At 38.6% G+C, this 16,742-nt stretch overlaps 1 protein-coding gene across 1 annotated transcript in view; it reads right to left on the bottom strand.

Annotated features, from left to right (window-relative positions):
- LOC102221441 (glutamate receptor 1) overlaps positions 1–16,742 on the bottom strand; it is an 82,117-nt gene that overhangs the window by 48,120 nt on the left and 17,255 nt on the right. Inside the window, 2 exon segments of the mRNA XM_005795427.2 lie at positions 3,629–3,813; positions 8,080–8,319. Coding sequence (XP_005795484.2) covers positions 3,629–3,813; positions 8,080–8,319 — 425 coding nt within the window.

Genomic DNA, 16,742 nt, shown 5'->3' with positions numbered 1-16,742 from the left:
TAGTTCAGCACATCAGACATTAAAGTACTGCTCACATCATGAGTTAATAATACCAAATGTAATTCAGCTGTAATCAAATACTGTATGGACTACATCACTCTGGAGCATTTATCATACTAAACATTTTTGTTACTACGGGTCACCAGCATGGCTTGAAACATCCAGTTGAAAAACAGCCCCATTATGTAGCCATAAAGCCATAATGAACAACATTGGATTTAAAAAGGGAAGAGATGTTGATGTACAGTAGGTTTCTTTATCCAGGTAGAAAACGCCATGAACTCTGAAAGTAACACATCGGTTGCCTGCTTTTTGTAGCCATTAAAGCTGGGCTCAGCACAAAAACAGATTAATGTGTTTCGATGCTGGTGCATCAAGTACAAAGGATTGGAAACGCAACAATTTTACACTCAGCGATTGCTCGTCTGACTTGAGAAAGGAAGGAATAAATAAATAAATAAACAAATAAATAAATGGGTCTTCCTAGAGAGGTTTTTAAATTTGGTTTTTAAAGGACTACCTACATAAACTCCAATCATCACCTGGAAAAATTTGCACATTGAAAGGTCCGCCTAGTGAAATTGTTGTTGATAAGCTGCGATTGAACATTCTGTGTTTGGCGGACACAGTCGACAGTGATGCCAAGCTCTGTTTTCTTTGAGCGGTCTCGGGGTGAGTGGGTGACGATCCAGTCATGGGGAAAGAAATGCCAGCTAAAAATGCAATCACGTTGTTTTAAATCGCTCCTACTCTTAATGTTCTAGAAGAAAAGAAAAGACACCTGAGCAAAGCAACGGCCAACATCCATTCACAGCCCGTTCGTTCTCATTTTGTAGTGCTTCGCAAAATGTCCATAGCGCTTGAGCTTTTGAACATTTTCTTACATTACAACTATTTTCTTCACTTTCATTTATTGGGATTTTATGTGGTTAATTACGGGAAAAGATCAGAATGCACGGTTTTCTTAATTTTTTTTTTAGCAAATATAAATCTGATAATGTGTTGCCCGTTTCTATCCTTTGCTTTTAAATTCTTGAATAAATTTCAGTCCAGCCAACTGAATTTAGGAGTCCAGATTCTAAGTGTGTGTTATTAAATCTCAGTGCAAAAATAGATTTTCTCTAGAGGCTTCAGAGGGTTATTAGAAAGCAGTAGCGAACAAACAGCACCTTGAGAGCAGTTTAACAACGCAACCAGCAGTTGTTCACTAAAAAATCTGGCCTTTATAGAAGAAAAGTGAAAAAGGAAGCTGAAAGCAAGTAATAAGAGTTCCTTCTAGTAGTTTGACACAGGTCAAGTAGAAGTCACAACAATTATGCAAAAGAAGGTGTGTTCTTTCATATGGCCAAAAACAAACTTTTGGGTCTGAATCTAGAAAACTAACACTACACATCACTTTAAATCACAGGTCCCAAACTCCAGTCCTTGGCAACTACAGCCCTGAGACTTTTGAAAGTACCAGATGGCTGAATTAGCGATTCATTATTTCATCAAATAGCACTCAAGGGAACACCACTCAAACAAAACCACGCCTCCTGTGAAACATGGCAGAGGCATGGCAGAGGGGTAGATAATGGGCTAACCATAAGGCAGTGCAACAAGAAACCCAGTTGGATGACTGTAAAAAACTTGAGATTGGGTTGGCGTTTCACCTTACAGTAGAACAAAAAGCCTAAATATACAGGACGCATTCCAATTTTACAGTTTAGATCAGAGGGCTGCACAGTGGCGCAGTTGGTAGCACTGTTACCTTGCAGCAAGAAGGCAAGAAGTCCTGGGTTCAATTCCCAGCCCGGGTTCTTTCTGCATGGAGTGTGCATGTTCTCCCTGTGCATGCGTGGGATCTCTCTGGGTTCTCCGGCTTAACTGGTCTCTCTAAATTCTCCCTAGGTGTGAGTGTGTGTGTGCATGGTTGTTTATCTCTGTGTTGCCCTGCGACAGACTGGCGACCTGTCCAGGGTGAACCCTGCTTCTTGCCCGGAATGTTAGATGGAGATAGGCACCATCACCCCTCCCGACCCCACTAGGGACAAGGGTGTACAGAAAATGGATGGATGGATGGACAGTTTAGATCAGATACGTGAAAGTATTAAAAAGGCCCAGGAAACATTTGAAAGCTAATTTTCAAAGATTCTCAAATCTCCATCCAATCTTTCTAGGTATGGAAAATATAACAGAAATGTTTGACGTACTTTCAGACACGTCTGAAATGGCAACGATGGAACTATTCAAGTTCTATTGTTGCCATGTAACGGTTTCCATAGCAACCGTTGCCCCTCGGCACCTAGCTCACTGGACTCTCTCCCCCGTCCATGTGGAAGATTTACATTGTTAGAAATATAAAGTGACTATCAACAGAGTTTTTAGTAGCGCAGATGTTGGATTAAGAAAGAAAAGTGATGGGATGATTGTAAAGGAAAATCAGCTGTGGCTCAATGAGTAATGACAAGATAAATATATATAAATAAAAAAAATAATAGACACTTAGCATAAAGTCAGTCTGGATAATAGATTTTACCACATCTCCACCAAAACTGATAACTGATGAACTGAGAGAGAGAAAAAAGAAGAGCTTTATTATCTCTGCCTCCCTCAAAAGGAGACGCATTTGTCTGTAGTGGCTGTAATTAATTTGCTTAGCTATGTGAAGCAGCTTTTATTCTGATGTCTGTGCTGCTGCTTTGTCAAGCCTGAACAACACTGGGTTTATTTAAAACAGTCATTGGATTATGCTGCCTTTTTTTATTCAAATTTAAAGAGTACAGCACTTCAAGTTAAAAATCTACATGCATCGATAAGCTGCTGTTCTAATCCCTGCTCTCTATTGTGTCGGGTCTCAGCTTGACCTTATCTGTGCTGTATTTCCGTGTCATTGGCTGTAATATGGTGCTTTTAATCTCAGTGTTGCACTGGAGTGTTCTTGACTGTGTCAGGGTTCATTTGGAAAGTCATTCTAAGATAATTCTATAAAAATGGATGATTGAACAAAAATTCATGGTCTGATTATACTTTATTTAATTTATCCTACAGCATTGTGTTGTGGTAAGTGTTTTTTGGGGTTTTTTTCTAAAGAAACGTGTCCTTTATTTAAAAAGCTGCTCTTTCAGTCACAGAATATCGCTGTTGTTGTATGCTACCACACTATCGAATGTTGTCAGTGTGTTAGTGTGTTTAACAGGTAACTATGGTTTGTCATTGTGGATTTTTTTGCCAGTCTAAAGTACTTTCTTTTACAAAATAAGTGCAGCGTTTTTGGAACCAAACTTGTTGAACATGTCATGTCTGATGTTGAATAATGAGGAAAAACAACAGCAAAATATGTATATATGTTGAAGGTAGGTTTATAGTCTGATGTACTGGTAATTATACAATATTCTAGCAGTGGAAATTTTAAAACATATAATGCAAAAGAAGATGGACAACAATCTCAGTCTCTAGATTTGCAAATCTGGTAGCATCATTCTCCAAATGAACTACATTTAGGAGGTTGCTAAAATGGACACTACACTTTAAGTTCTCATTCGTAAAACCTTTTGAAAACAATATGCTAGTTTTCTAAATTTCACAATCATTGCACGACTTTGACGTACTCCCTCGTTTAAAATCCCTACTAAAACACAGACTTTACCTCTTTGAGAATGCCAGTGAGTCTCTCGGTCTCACAATCAATGATAATATTCCCCTCTTTCCACTTGTCCAGGTCTTTGAACACTTTCATGAAGGAGTCCCCCGTCATGCTCTCCACGTTGACTGAGGTCACCAGCCAGTTCTTCTCCGCCGCTGTGTCCAGAACCTTCTGCAGCACCGAAAGCCCTGCGCAGAGACAAAGTAAAAGATGCGTCAGCCGCTGCTGCACAAACAACATTCAGATGCATTCATCAAGGGGATTCCTGCAACGCACGATGAACGACTGGCTGCCGTTTGTGTCCAGAAAGCGAGTCGTGAACGTCTACCTCTCTCGTGCCATAACTTGAAACCCGATTACGCTGGCGTTCTGCAGGAGCAAATTAGAGCGCCTTGCGAACCGAGCAGAAGCTGTGCAGAGACCCATACTTCTACTTATAAGCTTATCCATCAGAATCTCCCCTGTAGCTTTAGTGATAAAATGTAATGAGCGGGACAGTCCATTAAGCACTCTGACACTTACAGGTGTGCTTCTCGGGCTTGTGCGCCGCCGGCCTAAGTAATCACCGCTTTCACGCTAACAAATAATCGGCCCGGGCTTCATCGGGGTCTACGCGTGCGCACACACCCCGCCAGACTTGCTTTCTTTAAGCACCAATTACAGGTGGCGATACTCAATTACGCTGTCGCCGATGTGCCGCCGAGACACTTGAACATCACAGAGAAGCAGAGCAGCCAATGAGCTGAGGGCTTATGGTAAGACAGGAAATAAAAGGCGATTAGGGAACACATTGATCTTGAGCTCTGATTTACAGTCTGACTCACTGTTGTACTTCTGTGCTGCTGCTGGCAAAGGACCGATCAGATTCCTCTCAAGCTGGCAGTCGCAGTCGTTCCACAGAGTAAATAAAGTAATTTCGCCCACACTGAACTGGCTGCTGTAATCTAAATGAATTGTAGCAATTAGAAAATTGTGAGATGCAAACCAGCATTTGATGAGGTTGGTTTTTTTATTGCTTATTATGTTTTATTTTATTTTTTATTTTTGCTATACTCACAACGTCTTTAGAATGTCTGGCGGTTCAGTATCTGGTTTATCATCAACAACAACAAAAAAAACAACAACAACGCACACTTCATCAAAATAACAATAATAAACGTGGCTGGCAAACATGAAAGATGACTGCTTGGTCTTATTAAAATGCACAGCAGCTGCTCTCCAGGAATTTCCTGCTGCCTATTTGACACCAGGTCATTAACCAAAAAAAAAAAAGACAAATGGCGTTCCAGCGTCATATATGACTGCAACACCTTAATAAATGAGAAAGCAAGAAAAATGGGAGGATGTCGAGAATAAATTAGATACAGGAGCTAGAGAGACATTCCTGCAAAGCAGCATGGAGATGTACCTCATCTTTGATGGTGCTGTTTTTTTAATTTTTTTATCCTCTGTTGCTAATGAGTGAATAATTGCCACCCTCGCTGGTGACAGATTTAACAGTAGCTCTGTAACTGATGACAGGCATGAGAACACGGGAGATAATTAATCACTGTTGTGAAAATGATCAGTGGGTCAGCTATCGCTCAATGGAGTCAATTTCAGGTGTCTTTAAAGCTTTCGACAAAATGCACAGCACCAGGCAGCAGAAACACTCTCAAATGTCACAGAGTGGAATTATTCATTCTCTTTTCTTGTATTGTTTTTTTTTTTTATTTTCTTCCAATACCGATATTTATTTCCCAAAACCGTAATGTGCTTAGAGTTGTTAGTTTTGTAGATTATTGTGTATATTATGCTACAACTTTTGAGAACTCCATTTGAAAGCATTCAAGATGTTCTAAAATTAGCAACTGGATTATTCTCTGTACTAATTTGCACATTAGGAATCCAACGACAGATGTACAGCAAGCATTCCCAAAAACAAGTCCTTCACCACAAATGAAATGGAGAACATGTATCTTGTACGAAAGCCAAAGACATGATGGAAACTCTTAAAATATCTTTATTTAACAATTTATTTCACCAGCTCAAAATTACTATGAGAATTTGATGTATTTAGAAACTATTTCAGGATTTGCTGCCACAGCAGATACTTGGACAAATAAACCAGCACCAGCTTGTTATACCACCAGTGTTGTAATAAAAAAGGGCGAAGGGCAAAACTAACTAGTAGGTCTTTGGATCTCTTCCCATGTATTTAGATTTTTAGCCTGGATCCTTCTTAAACAAAACTTGGAATTCACCCGCTTCCCAGGGTAAATCACACTTTCATCAGGTCATCAGTGCGGCTGGATTATCACCATTACAGTATCCGTTTCTTTATTCCATCTATTCTTTATTCCTCCCCTGCTTCTCTTTTCCTTTCAAATTGTTATATTTGCATCAAATAGCATCTTCTGCTTCTGAACGTGCCTAATGCATCCGTATAAATCAGAGCCCGCCTGACAGGGAGCCTCTCAGGAGATGCAGAGGCAAAAAATGGTCTTCCAAAGGCATCCTGGAAGAGAATAATATCATAATGGAATCTGGCTGTGATAAGCACCTTTTTAGCCAGAGGCGGTACATGGAGACCTGGGCATCTGGCAATTGAGAGAAGAGAAAAATAACAGCTCTGGAGCCCATTTCCTCAATATTGCTCACGATAGGGTAAATGGGTTATCAATTTTTTTTTTTTCTTTTCTTGGCCTTTGAAACTAAAAAAAAAAAAAAAAAAAAAAAAAAAAAGAGATGAGCCGCTCATTCATCAAACAACATGGATGTCTCCAAAAAAATAAAAAGAGGGAAATGAAAGACAAGACACGTGATATGTTGGATATGTTGTTTTTTCACTCGCTTCTGCTATTTAGGATCTTTGTTCAATAAATAATGACGTAGTGTATTGGCAGAAGTGTTTTGTACATTTTAAGTTAGTTCAAGGTCGTGCTAAGGACAGCAGAAAATACAAAAAAGTATTTTCGTTTTACCCAGGCTGTAGGTAAAAAACAAACCAGCTTAGTGTGAGTATTTTTGATGGAAAACGATAAATTCTTCTGTTCTACAGTGTTTGCAGTTCAACTCATATGGAGCTTAGAGAAATTCAAACCCTCCTCCACTTATTGACAAACAGTCGTCTGACTGAATTTTATTTTCAGTAGCAAACATCTCATGTATTTGGTGCTTGGCTACCAGACACTCAGTCTTTTTATTTAAACAAATGTTAAAAAATCAAATGTTAACCTGTTAAGACTGTTAGCATGACAGCTAAAATAAACAGCTTATTGAGATGTCTACAATTCTTAGAATAATTTCTTTTCTCATAAAAAAGAATAAATCTAAACCATTAAGTTTGTACCCAAGACGATCAAATCTTTAAAGGCTCATACATTCACAATTTTGAAAATAATAAAAAAAGAGTATTTCCACAAGATATTACACCTACCTTTTTTTTTTTTTTTAAAGATACAAATCATGCATAAATATTTAAGGTTAACATATGGAACCATAAGGAAAATGCATAAACAAACAAGACAAATTGAAGTAAATTGGGTTTTTCTTCAGGGCTTAAAATAACTCGGTAGGAATGGCGACTGCAGCAGTAGTATCCAGGCAACTGAGGACCACTGATATGGATTTCACCCGCTTCATCCCACAACTCAGATACACAGAGGTGACCCTGGACAATCACACACACACACACACCCACACACGCTTGCACGCACACCCACAATCTGACATTTCTTGAATAGATAATAAAGTAGGCTGAGGAAAATAACAAAAAATAAAAAAATCAGGAACAGTGAAAGCCAGACATCAGTCTAAACAGAGGTAGACGTCTGTGCAATCACTGGCTTTTAATAACTTTCTTATTTTTACTCCAACAGGTCAAACATACGAGTGGACATGAGTCCTGTACGCTCTACACTTATGCATCAGCTAAAAGCACATATGGATATGTACTTTATGTAAAGTGGGTGTTATTTTTTGTTGCAAAAAGCAGCAGGAACCAACCATGGTCATGCTCTGAAACCCGCAACACCTGGCACAGATGGCAAGGCATAAGGTAAAGCTTTTTGGCTATACAGAAGAAGGCTGACAGGTGCTCGGCCTAATTTCTGTCTGCCTTTGCAGGAGTTTCATTAAAATGGTTGAACTGAATGTTAATACCATTTTTACTCTAAGAGGAAGCATGGAGGCACAAGTTGCAGTTAGTGACAGATCGATAAAAAGACTAATATTTTGTTCTGTTACCTACTTTATATGCAAGTCAGTGCAGGTTGGTGTTTTTTTTTAAGTCTGTCTGTGAAAAGATGACTTCTGTCACCCTGGTGATGTGAGGCACAGTCTTCTCAAATATTTTAGAGAAAAATGTACACACACACACACACACACACACACACCAAATGTTCAAACTAGCTACACAATCACCTTCTCTGGTAATGATCAAATCTTATCTACGCAGTGTGAAAACAACCTACCTGAGTCAGAGCTGTACATGTAGACGAACTTGTTCCACCCATAGTGCTCGATGACTCCCACCAGAGCGTCCTGGAGTTCAGGCCTCAACTGGATGACAAACTGGTTAGCGGTCTCAATGGGGAAGGATGGCGTGACGAAGCAGACATGCAGCGCGCCGCAGAACGACATGAGCATGTTTACAGTCTTCCTGTCATAGAGGCCAATGATGGCGTACACACCTTTGGAGAACTGGGAGCAAACTGGAAAGGACAAAACAGAAAGTAAGAAAATTAGATAAAGTGTTTTTCTTTTAAAGAAATCAATGGTAAATAAGGCACTCTTGGCTGGACAACAAGCTATTCCATAGACTGTGGGAACAGTGTGACTCCTACAGTCATAAAAATGTTTTCTCAAATTATTTTTTTTTACGCACCGTAAATAAAAAAAAAAAACACTGACCGCAAATAATCAATCGGAATGCCTGCATGTACGCTTTTAGCTTCACTGCTGTGTGATTTCATTGTGGTTATTCTCCGACAACCTGATTTAAAGTGGAAACTGCTGCAATATTATAATTGCAGGAAATTCCTTCTCTTTCTTTTCAGTCTGAGAAGACTTCTGTTTACCCAGAAAGTGCCAGCAAGAGACATTTTCCATCTAATTTCTACGTGTTTCAATGTAAATAGAGGATTCTAAATATCAGCAAACCAAGGATTAAGGATCAGATGTCCAAAGAAAGATGGAGTGAGGTGACAAAGAATATCTCTAAATGGTGTTGGTAATTGTTTTTTTTATTATTTTTTATTTTGATGATACAGAAATAGAAAGCCAAGTGACACAAAGAAACCTAAACTATTCATTTCTGAAATCTCGTTATGTTAAAATCCTTTTTATTATTAAGGGTCATGTTCATGAAACATTAAATAAATTCCATCCGCATTAACGAACACCGACACAAAAAAATGTATTCATTTATCATTCAGATGAAACAAACCTGAGGGACTTTGCAAATTTTATTACCCTGCTCAGATTTGTTGCCCTGCTTTGACGTCACTTTTTTTTTTTACACGGAAAGAGTCTAGAAGTATATTTTTTAAACAATGCACATCTTATTTATAAGTGTGTGTTTTTTATATTAACTGAATATGTCAATAAAAAAACAATTAGCTAATTTGTATTCATGCATGTTGTAAAACCTGGAATAAAATCTAGATTTATTATTCTAGAATAAATATTTCACATTGGTAAATAGAATGGATGTTTGTTCCTTCAAAAACGTTTCTCCAAATACACAACCAGCCGGGGATAAGTAATGTTTTACCTCTACACTTTTAATTTAAGTTATCGTTCATGTGAAATAACCTCAAGGTAAAATGTGCAATGCATTTGGGGAAATGTTTTATTTATTTTTATTTTTTGCAAAAACAGTCATATGACAGAGTGTAACGTGAAAACTTTCTTTGGTAAAATGTTGGTGACCCTGTGATTAAATTTCCAGGCTGTGATGATTTAACTACAGGTCTAAACCGCATTTCTGATTAAATGTTACAGAGTTCAGATAAAATACCAAAACTAACAATTAGCCAATCAGTTGTAGACATGTGCAGATTTTCTTCCCCGCATTTATTTAAAACAATCTGCAGATCAAAACAGTACATGTGTGGGGAAAATCCATAACACAGAGGCCTAATTGAATTAAACTGAGCTGAAAAGTCAAATCCAATCAGAAATACAGAACAAAAAAAAAAAGAATCTGTGAATAAAAAGCAGGAACAAAAGAGAGACAAAAGAGATTGTCATCTTTCTCGAGGCGTTTTGAAGTCTTCCAATTAAAATCATGTTTATGCACCACTGGTGTGGCTCTTGGCTTCAGTGGAGGAGGTGAGGAACAGAGAGGTTAATCAATGCATCCCCAGGGCTCCATTGACATTTTCCTAACTGCAGGAGGTGGTTTTCATCTCTCATTCGCTTTTCTCCCTCCGTCTCACATTTCTTCTCCTTTCTTTCTCCAAATCACTCTCCGTATGCCACGTAGTGCTTTCTCCGCACCCCGGTACGTCTTAAAATGCCAAATTGATGTTAATAGCTTTCTTTTCTTGTAAGGTATATCCTCTCGGTGGAACATAATCTCTTTACACTCGTGTGGTCTGGCCTGGACTATTTTCTGCTGAGGTGATGGGTGGGCCTCACTTATCTCAGTATTTACCAAACAGATTGAAATTCCTGCCTGGACCCGCGCAAAGGCCAGCCTGCTGCTCGGAGCTGAAGCAGCGACAGAGGAAGAGAGAGAGAGAAAGGATGGCCAAGACCCAAAACGCCTAACCTGTCACAGACCTGCCCCCTCCAGGCAGGCACGTGTGTGTGACGGAGATACAGGGAGAGAGAGAGAGAGAAAAAAATAATCAGCGTTATCACATAAAAATACATGCCCACACACACAAACACATATGCAGCCTGAAGTGCTCCAAAAGCCTGATGAGTCACCCTACTTAAAGCAGCCCTGAAATAGACATTTTGCGCCTCGCCACACTGACTCAGTAACAGAACTATCTTCCCTTCATGGTCTGCACATGCTCTCACTCGTAAATGGATGCTTTTTGATCCGTTGCCTTCCACAAGCGTGCCTTACAATTTTCCAGGGCCGATTTCAGAGGTGTCCTCCGCGTTCTGCCTGGATGAAAGGTAATGAGAGCTTGTTTGACTTTTTGTGCAGTGTCCCATTACTCTGCCCAGGAGCGGAGTTAACATGTTTCACTGAGCATAAGTCATTTCTCATTTCTCATACCTGCAAAATAAAAAAAATTATTTAGCCATGTGGCAAAGGCCCCTTTCTCTGAGCTGGCAGGCCAAACATGTGTTTGTCTGCTCCGCATAAGAAAGACACAGGCCATTAGCGAGACCCAGCAGCCAAAGCTAACCTAGCAGGATATATCAGCAACATTGTGTGTGTGTGTGTGCGTGTGAGCAGCTTGTTAGTTGCTACTCCACGTGTGCAGCGACATTTGAGTCGGGCCTGAAACAACTCAAGTGATCTCGAAGACCCCAGCAACACCTGTCCGCCCTGGCATCCCTGATCACCTCACCACGGTTACAGCTGCCACGGCGTCAGGACCAAGGCTGCCCGGGCAACGCTCAGTTTCTCTGGCAGGGATTACAGTGGCTCCGAAGCTTTTGGAAGATGGGCTGGGAATTGTGACTGTTTGGACATTTTGTCATAATTAGTCTTCCCCTCCCTGAAGGAATTAGCAAATTTGCAGAAAAAAACCCCCAAAACCCTCGCTCGGCTTTGAAAGATCCGCAGATATTTTTAGGGAAATAAAGGAAGATCTCCAGTTCAGTTCCGCTGCACCAAATTTGCATTTAGATTCCAAACAAGTAAGCGATAATACCCATTAAGCATCCATCACAGCTATTATGGTGGGTAGATATAAACCAGAGGCAAAGTTATGGTGGCTCAAATTTAAAAGCTTTTTATGCTCCTTTTTATTGCTTCGTTTTTACAAATGTCCCCTGGCTTTAGCTGTTTATATGCAGTGTTAAGCTACTCTGTTGAGAAGAAAAGCTTAGGCTCTTTTACTCATTCGGGCAAGAGGAAGCGACACTAATGAACAATCAGACAATCCAACAGAGAAGCGCAGTCTTACGAGCAGCCCTTTCATCCGATAAGTCACTGCTTAGTTGTACAATTTTCTCAGCTCCATTTTTACCAAATTCAGGGATAAAGTTGTGACCGTTTACCAAGACATTGTTGCCAACAGATCAGGTTGGAATCAAGGTTGAATCCCAAGATTCATCTGGTAGAGACATGCCCCAAAAGCATTTCAGATGTAATTATTGTAGACCAAAATGATTTTACAAACTCAACACAATTGTTGATCATGAAGATCTTTAAGAAGTAAAGATTAGGCTCTTTACTTCTTAAAACAGTGTTAAAAACATTTCATATCAGCGAGTTTAAAGGTTTAAATGCTTTTGTAAAGTATTGTAAGGGTTTACTTTCCAAACTAAGCGACTGTAGAATTCCTACATGTGTGAAAATGTCATACTGGTCAAGGAAGTTTCCACTTTCACAAAATTCTCTTTCTGTCTGCTTTCATTAATATGTAACCACAAAAAAGACCAAATGAACAAAATCAAACTAAACTCCCCAATTTCCCTACAGTCAACAAATCAAAAGAACTCTTTTTTTTTTATTTTGTATAAACACCTACTGTACATTGAGAGTGAGGAGGACAGCTCTCTGGGATCTGTGCTTTCACTTTCTAAACTTTTTCTCTGTGAACAAACAAGTTAATTTACATTTGTTGTGGACAAAGTGTTTTGGGCTGCAGGACATAAAAAAAATAAATAAAATAAAATAGCAACTAAGATCCCAAAGGGAGTGATACTCTCACAAAAGGAGGAGCTGTCAGAAACAACTCATGCAACTCAAGTCTTCCCTGTTCTGTTTCCTGTGCCCGGCAGCTGTTCCTCTGCTTGGCATGAGCCAAATATCAAATGACAGACGTGTCTGTGCCGGCTGCACAAAGAGGGCATGTTTGTGACAGTTTCTCCTGCATCCAAATTTCTGGATGATGGGATAGCTCGCAAATGGAAGCTGTTGAGCAATGCTGAACCCCTCATATTTACTTATAAATATTTAACCGCAGAATTTAAGTTTGACGTGACAAGTAAACAAACATTACATCAAACAGCATTTTAATTCTTGATGGATGAATAGAAAATATGTCCGACAGATGCCTGAGAGTTACATTTAAAAAAAGAAAAAAGTCTTTATCCAAGGACCCCTTATGTCACAGCTATTTCATATTTATTTGAACGCACTTTAATATTTACCAAATATCTTGGGAAACAGATGATGAAGTCTGTTTCAAGGTGTCCTTGAATAAGGTACCTTCCTTCCAGCTACTCCGCTGGAGCTGCTTGATAACCTGTGCATTAGGCTGCCACATCACACGTGTTTTCATTTCAGAAAATCAGCTTGCTTAAAATCTAAAAAAAGAAAAAAAATACAACAGACATATCTGAATGTTTTTAACATGCTATTTTTTCATGTTTAATAGAATAAATATGGACACTTTTGTGTAAGAACTTAACGACAAGAAGTATCTGAAAGACATAAATGGAGCTAAAGCATCTTTTTTTTTAACTTATACTTTTTTTAAAAGTCAATCAGAGAGTAGGAGTTTAAAATGTTGACTCTATTACTTCCTGTTCCATTTAGTCATTCTTCGTGACAGGAAAGCCAAGACAGCATGTTATTTAACCAAAGCAGATGTGTGTCCATCTTTACATATCGGGCAGCGACTACAAGACAATATAGCTTGTTGCCAAAATGTGACCGTCTCTACAATCAAAGGAGTAACTATGAAGTTTAAAAAACTTTGGATTCCAACAAGCAGGAGGATGAAATAGAAAGCAGGGATCAAATCTAACATTTGTTAAGAGACTATCTCGGCGCCAACTGGTTGTTTGACATGACTACCAGGAAATATAAAATAACTCCTGGTATGCACAAATGCAACCCTGTGAAAATGTGCACAATTTAACTGTCTACTTGATCAAATACTGAGGTTTTTTTAATCTATAAAAAAATACTCTAGGTAGGTCTGATGGGAAATGTGGGATGAATACGGAGAAAAGCATACGTAGAAAATCTTGTCACACCGCTCTACATCATGGACTCTTTCAAATACTAGCATATTTTACGTAAACATATGGTGGGCTCTGCCAGAGAAGTAAAACCCGATGGTGATTTTGTCTTTCAAAAGAATAATGATCCGAAATATGTGGGCAAACAGAGAGAGAAAGTAGCTCAGGCATAACATCAACCTTCTTGGCCGGATTTATACTACATAAAACTTGATCCAGTGAGCTACAGAGAACAGCACAAAGGAGAAAATCCCCTCCAGGGAAACTAGAGAGGAAAAGTCTTTCTCTTGGTTTATGTTCCCTGTGGTACCGATGGGATTTCACTTCAGCAGGATGTTTGTCTTAAGGGAGCTTAGTGATTTGTGCTTCAAAGGTCAATCATCCTGAAAAAACCTGTTTTGGGGGTAAAGTCTCCAACCCAGCTCTTGTAAAGTGACACTAATTTATCCATGTTTTTATTATAATATATATTTTAAAAAATCCTTGTTTGCCTGTGTTGAGAAATAACAGATGTTTCTCCAGGGATGGCTTGACAAATTTAGCCCAGGCTATTAGCTCGAGTCAGACTGAACACGCATACAAATCCTTTCAATAAATTTGAATATTATTGAAAAGTTCAATTATTTCAGGAGCTTATGACTTAGTGGAACACATTACATAGATTAATTGCACACAAATAGAAGTTTGAAAAACTTTACTTCTGTTCATTACAATGATTTTCCACTTACAATTAATGAAAACATGACATTTAATATTAGAATATTAAATCCGACTAATAAAAGAACAATTATTAAAAACATAACTGGGCTTAATTAAAGTGTGTCTAATACCTGCTTAAAGGTTGTTGTTGTTTTTTTTATCTTAATCTGATAAATGAGACTCCTGGGTATGTATGTACTCCTTTATTGAATATGGCTGTACATTATGCCTCAATTTTGCAGCTCCAGTCAGGCTTAAAATGTCAATTCGATGTCATTATTAACCAGCAATGCCATATCCCTCAGCAGCTGCAAAGTGTGAAGCCAAATGTGCTTTTTATCTACAGATATCTGAACAAACTAATGGGGAGAAAAGCAAAAATAATTCATTTATGATAACTGTTTCTGTCCTTGCATTTTGTTAATCATTTAGTTAAACTATTGGTAGTACATAGACATCCTTAGATAATATGTTATCTTGAAGGCAGCATATCCATTCATCCATTTTCTGTAATAGCTTCATCCTGTTCAGCATTACAGGAGGGCTGGAGTCTATCCCAGTAACCAACAAGCAAGTAGCGGGATTCACCACGAACAGGTCGCACCGTCGGTTGCAAGGCTGAAGGCAGCATATGTTGCTCTAAAAATCTCAATATGGTGTTTAGTATGAATGCAGCCATCACAATAGTGTTTGTTGATTTTGCCAACGGCCCATAAAGGAGCCTATACTAATAAAACCCTAGGGTTTTTAGTTTTGCTTGGTGTTGTTGTTCTTTTTAGGTTTTGTTTAATGGAAAGCAACATTTATTTCTTTAAAGATGTCTGAAATTCAGATTCATCTGACACAAACCAATGTTTCTATTTTGTCATGGTTAAAGTTGCTGTATGTAAATCTTACAAAAATGTTTTTTTTTTTTACATATTTGTTAAAAGTGCCGCCATGACAGTATGAGACAGATAATCTGCGAAAAGATTGTGATTATCCACTTCCTCCCAAGTGCTACTATGAGTGTCTGAAACAACCAAGTCAAAACGATCAATCCAAGCCAAGCCAGGAGAGTATTAGTGCCGTCAGTCAATCTTGTGTAAGCGCTGCTAAACATGCTAATGGCAGAGAAACAACTTAATGTAAAACTGTTTATCCACCATTATTGGTGGCCATGCTAACTAGCCTGAGCATTCACGGCAGCCTCCTTCGTGGTGAACCAGCTGTAGCGTAGCAGAGAGAAAGGAAGAGAGTGTAAGTGGCGTGTACACAAGAATGATTGACAGTGCTAAGACCCTCCTCCTGACTTTGATTGTTTTTTCTGATGACGTTGTGCAGATCACAGCAAACTGGTGCAAAGCAAGGAGCTCAATTTTTACACACACTTTATATGTTTCATATTATACTGTCACGACGTAGTGACAGTTTTAATAAATACTTTTAAAAAAGCATATTTTTTTTATAAAAGGTACATACCACAGCTTTAATCTTCTGTACCATTAGAAATGAAAAAAGGAAAAGTGTTTCACAGGGTTTATAATACAATAATAAAACAATCACAGTGCAGCGTATTAGAATATGGCTGGGTGTAAGGCAGGATCAAAACTTACAGTGTAGGTACAGAAACCTCCACACTGACATTAAAAGAAACAAGTACCAAAGTTACAATACTGCCTTGCTTTCCCACAGGAATATGTTGGTTGAGATGTGCTTTTATCTGGCTGTATTTGAGCCTCAGTGGTCTCAAACTGATTAGATTATTTTGCAGACAGAAGCATTGATTCTGTGGTGTAACTAGCCATGACTTTATTTTTTGTGTTTATGTTTTGAACATATATCACTAGTAACAAGATTCACAACCTTTTCACATGTTCTGCCACAGTGTCATCTCCAAAACAAATGCCTTGTCAGAAGAAAAGCTCTACATTGTGGACGCAAAATGAAGTTTGTTAAATACGGAACGCGATGTATATTACTTATTTTGAGTTATCATTACATTGTTAGTATTTTTCTCAATGCTCAGTCTTAAGTGAAAAGAAAAATACTGCATTAATTTATACACTATATCTGTGTAGAGTGTTATTAGCTCTTTTTTAAAAATGACAAAATCACAAAGTCTAAACACAATTTAATTAAATGCGACTTTATATTCCTTTTATGGCTGGTTAGTGGAGTAAATATCCCCTACCGACAGTTACTTGGCCATTTTTTTTTTTAATGGTGGTGGGAGCAGAGCCATTACTGTCACATCAGGCAGTAATGTACACCATCTCCAAAGGGTGAAAGGTCACTCAATCAACCGCAGAGTACATTGATAGGAGATAAACACAAGTGACAACAGACACTG

The sequence above is a fragment of the Xiphophorus maculatus genome, chromosome 23, assembly GCF_002775205.1.
Source record: "Xiphophorus maculatus strain JP 163 A chromosome 23, X_maculatus-5.0-male, whole genome shotgun sequence".
NCBI classification, from domain to species: Eukaryota; Metazoa; Chordata; class Actinopteri; order Cyprinodontiformes; family Poeciliidae; genus Xiphophorus; species Xiphophorus maculatus.
Note: the sequence above shows the minus strand (reverse complement) of the source record. Positions and strands in the feature narration are given on the sequence as shown.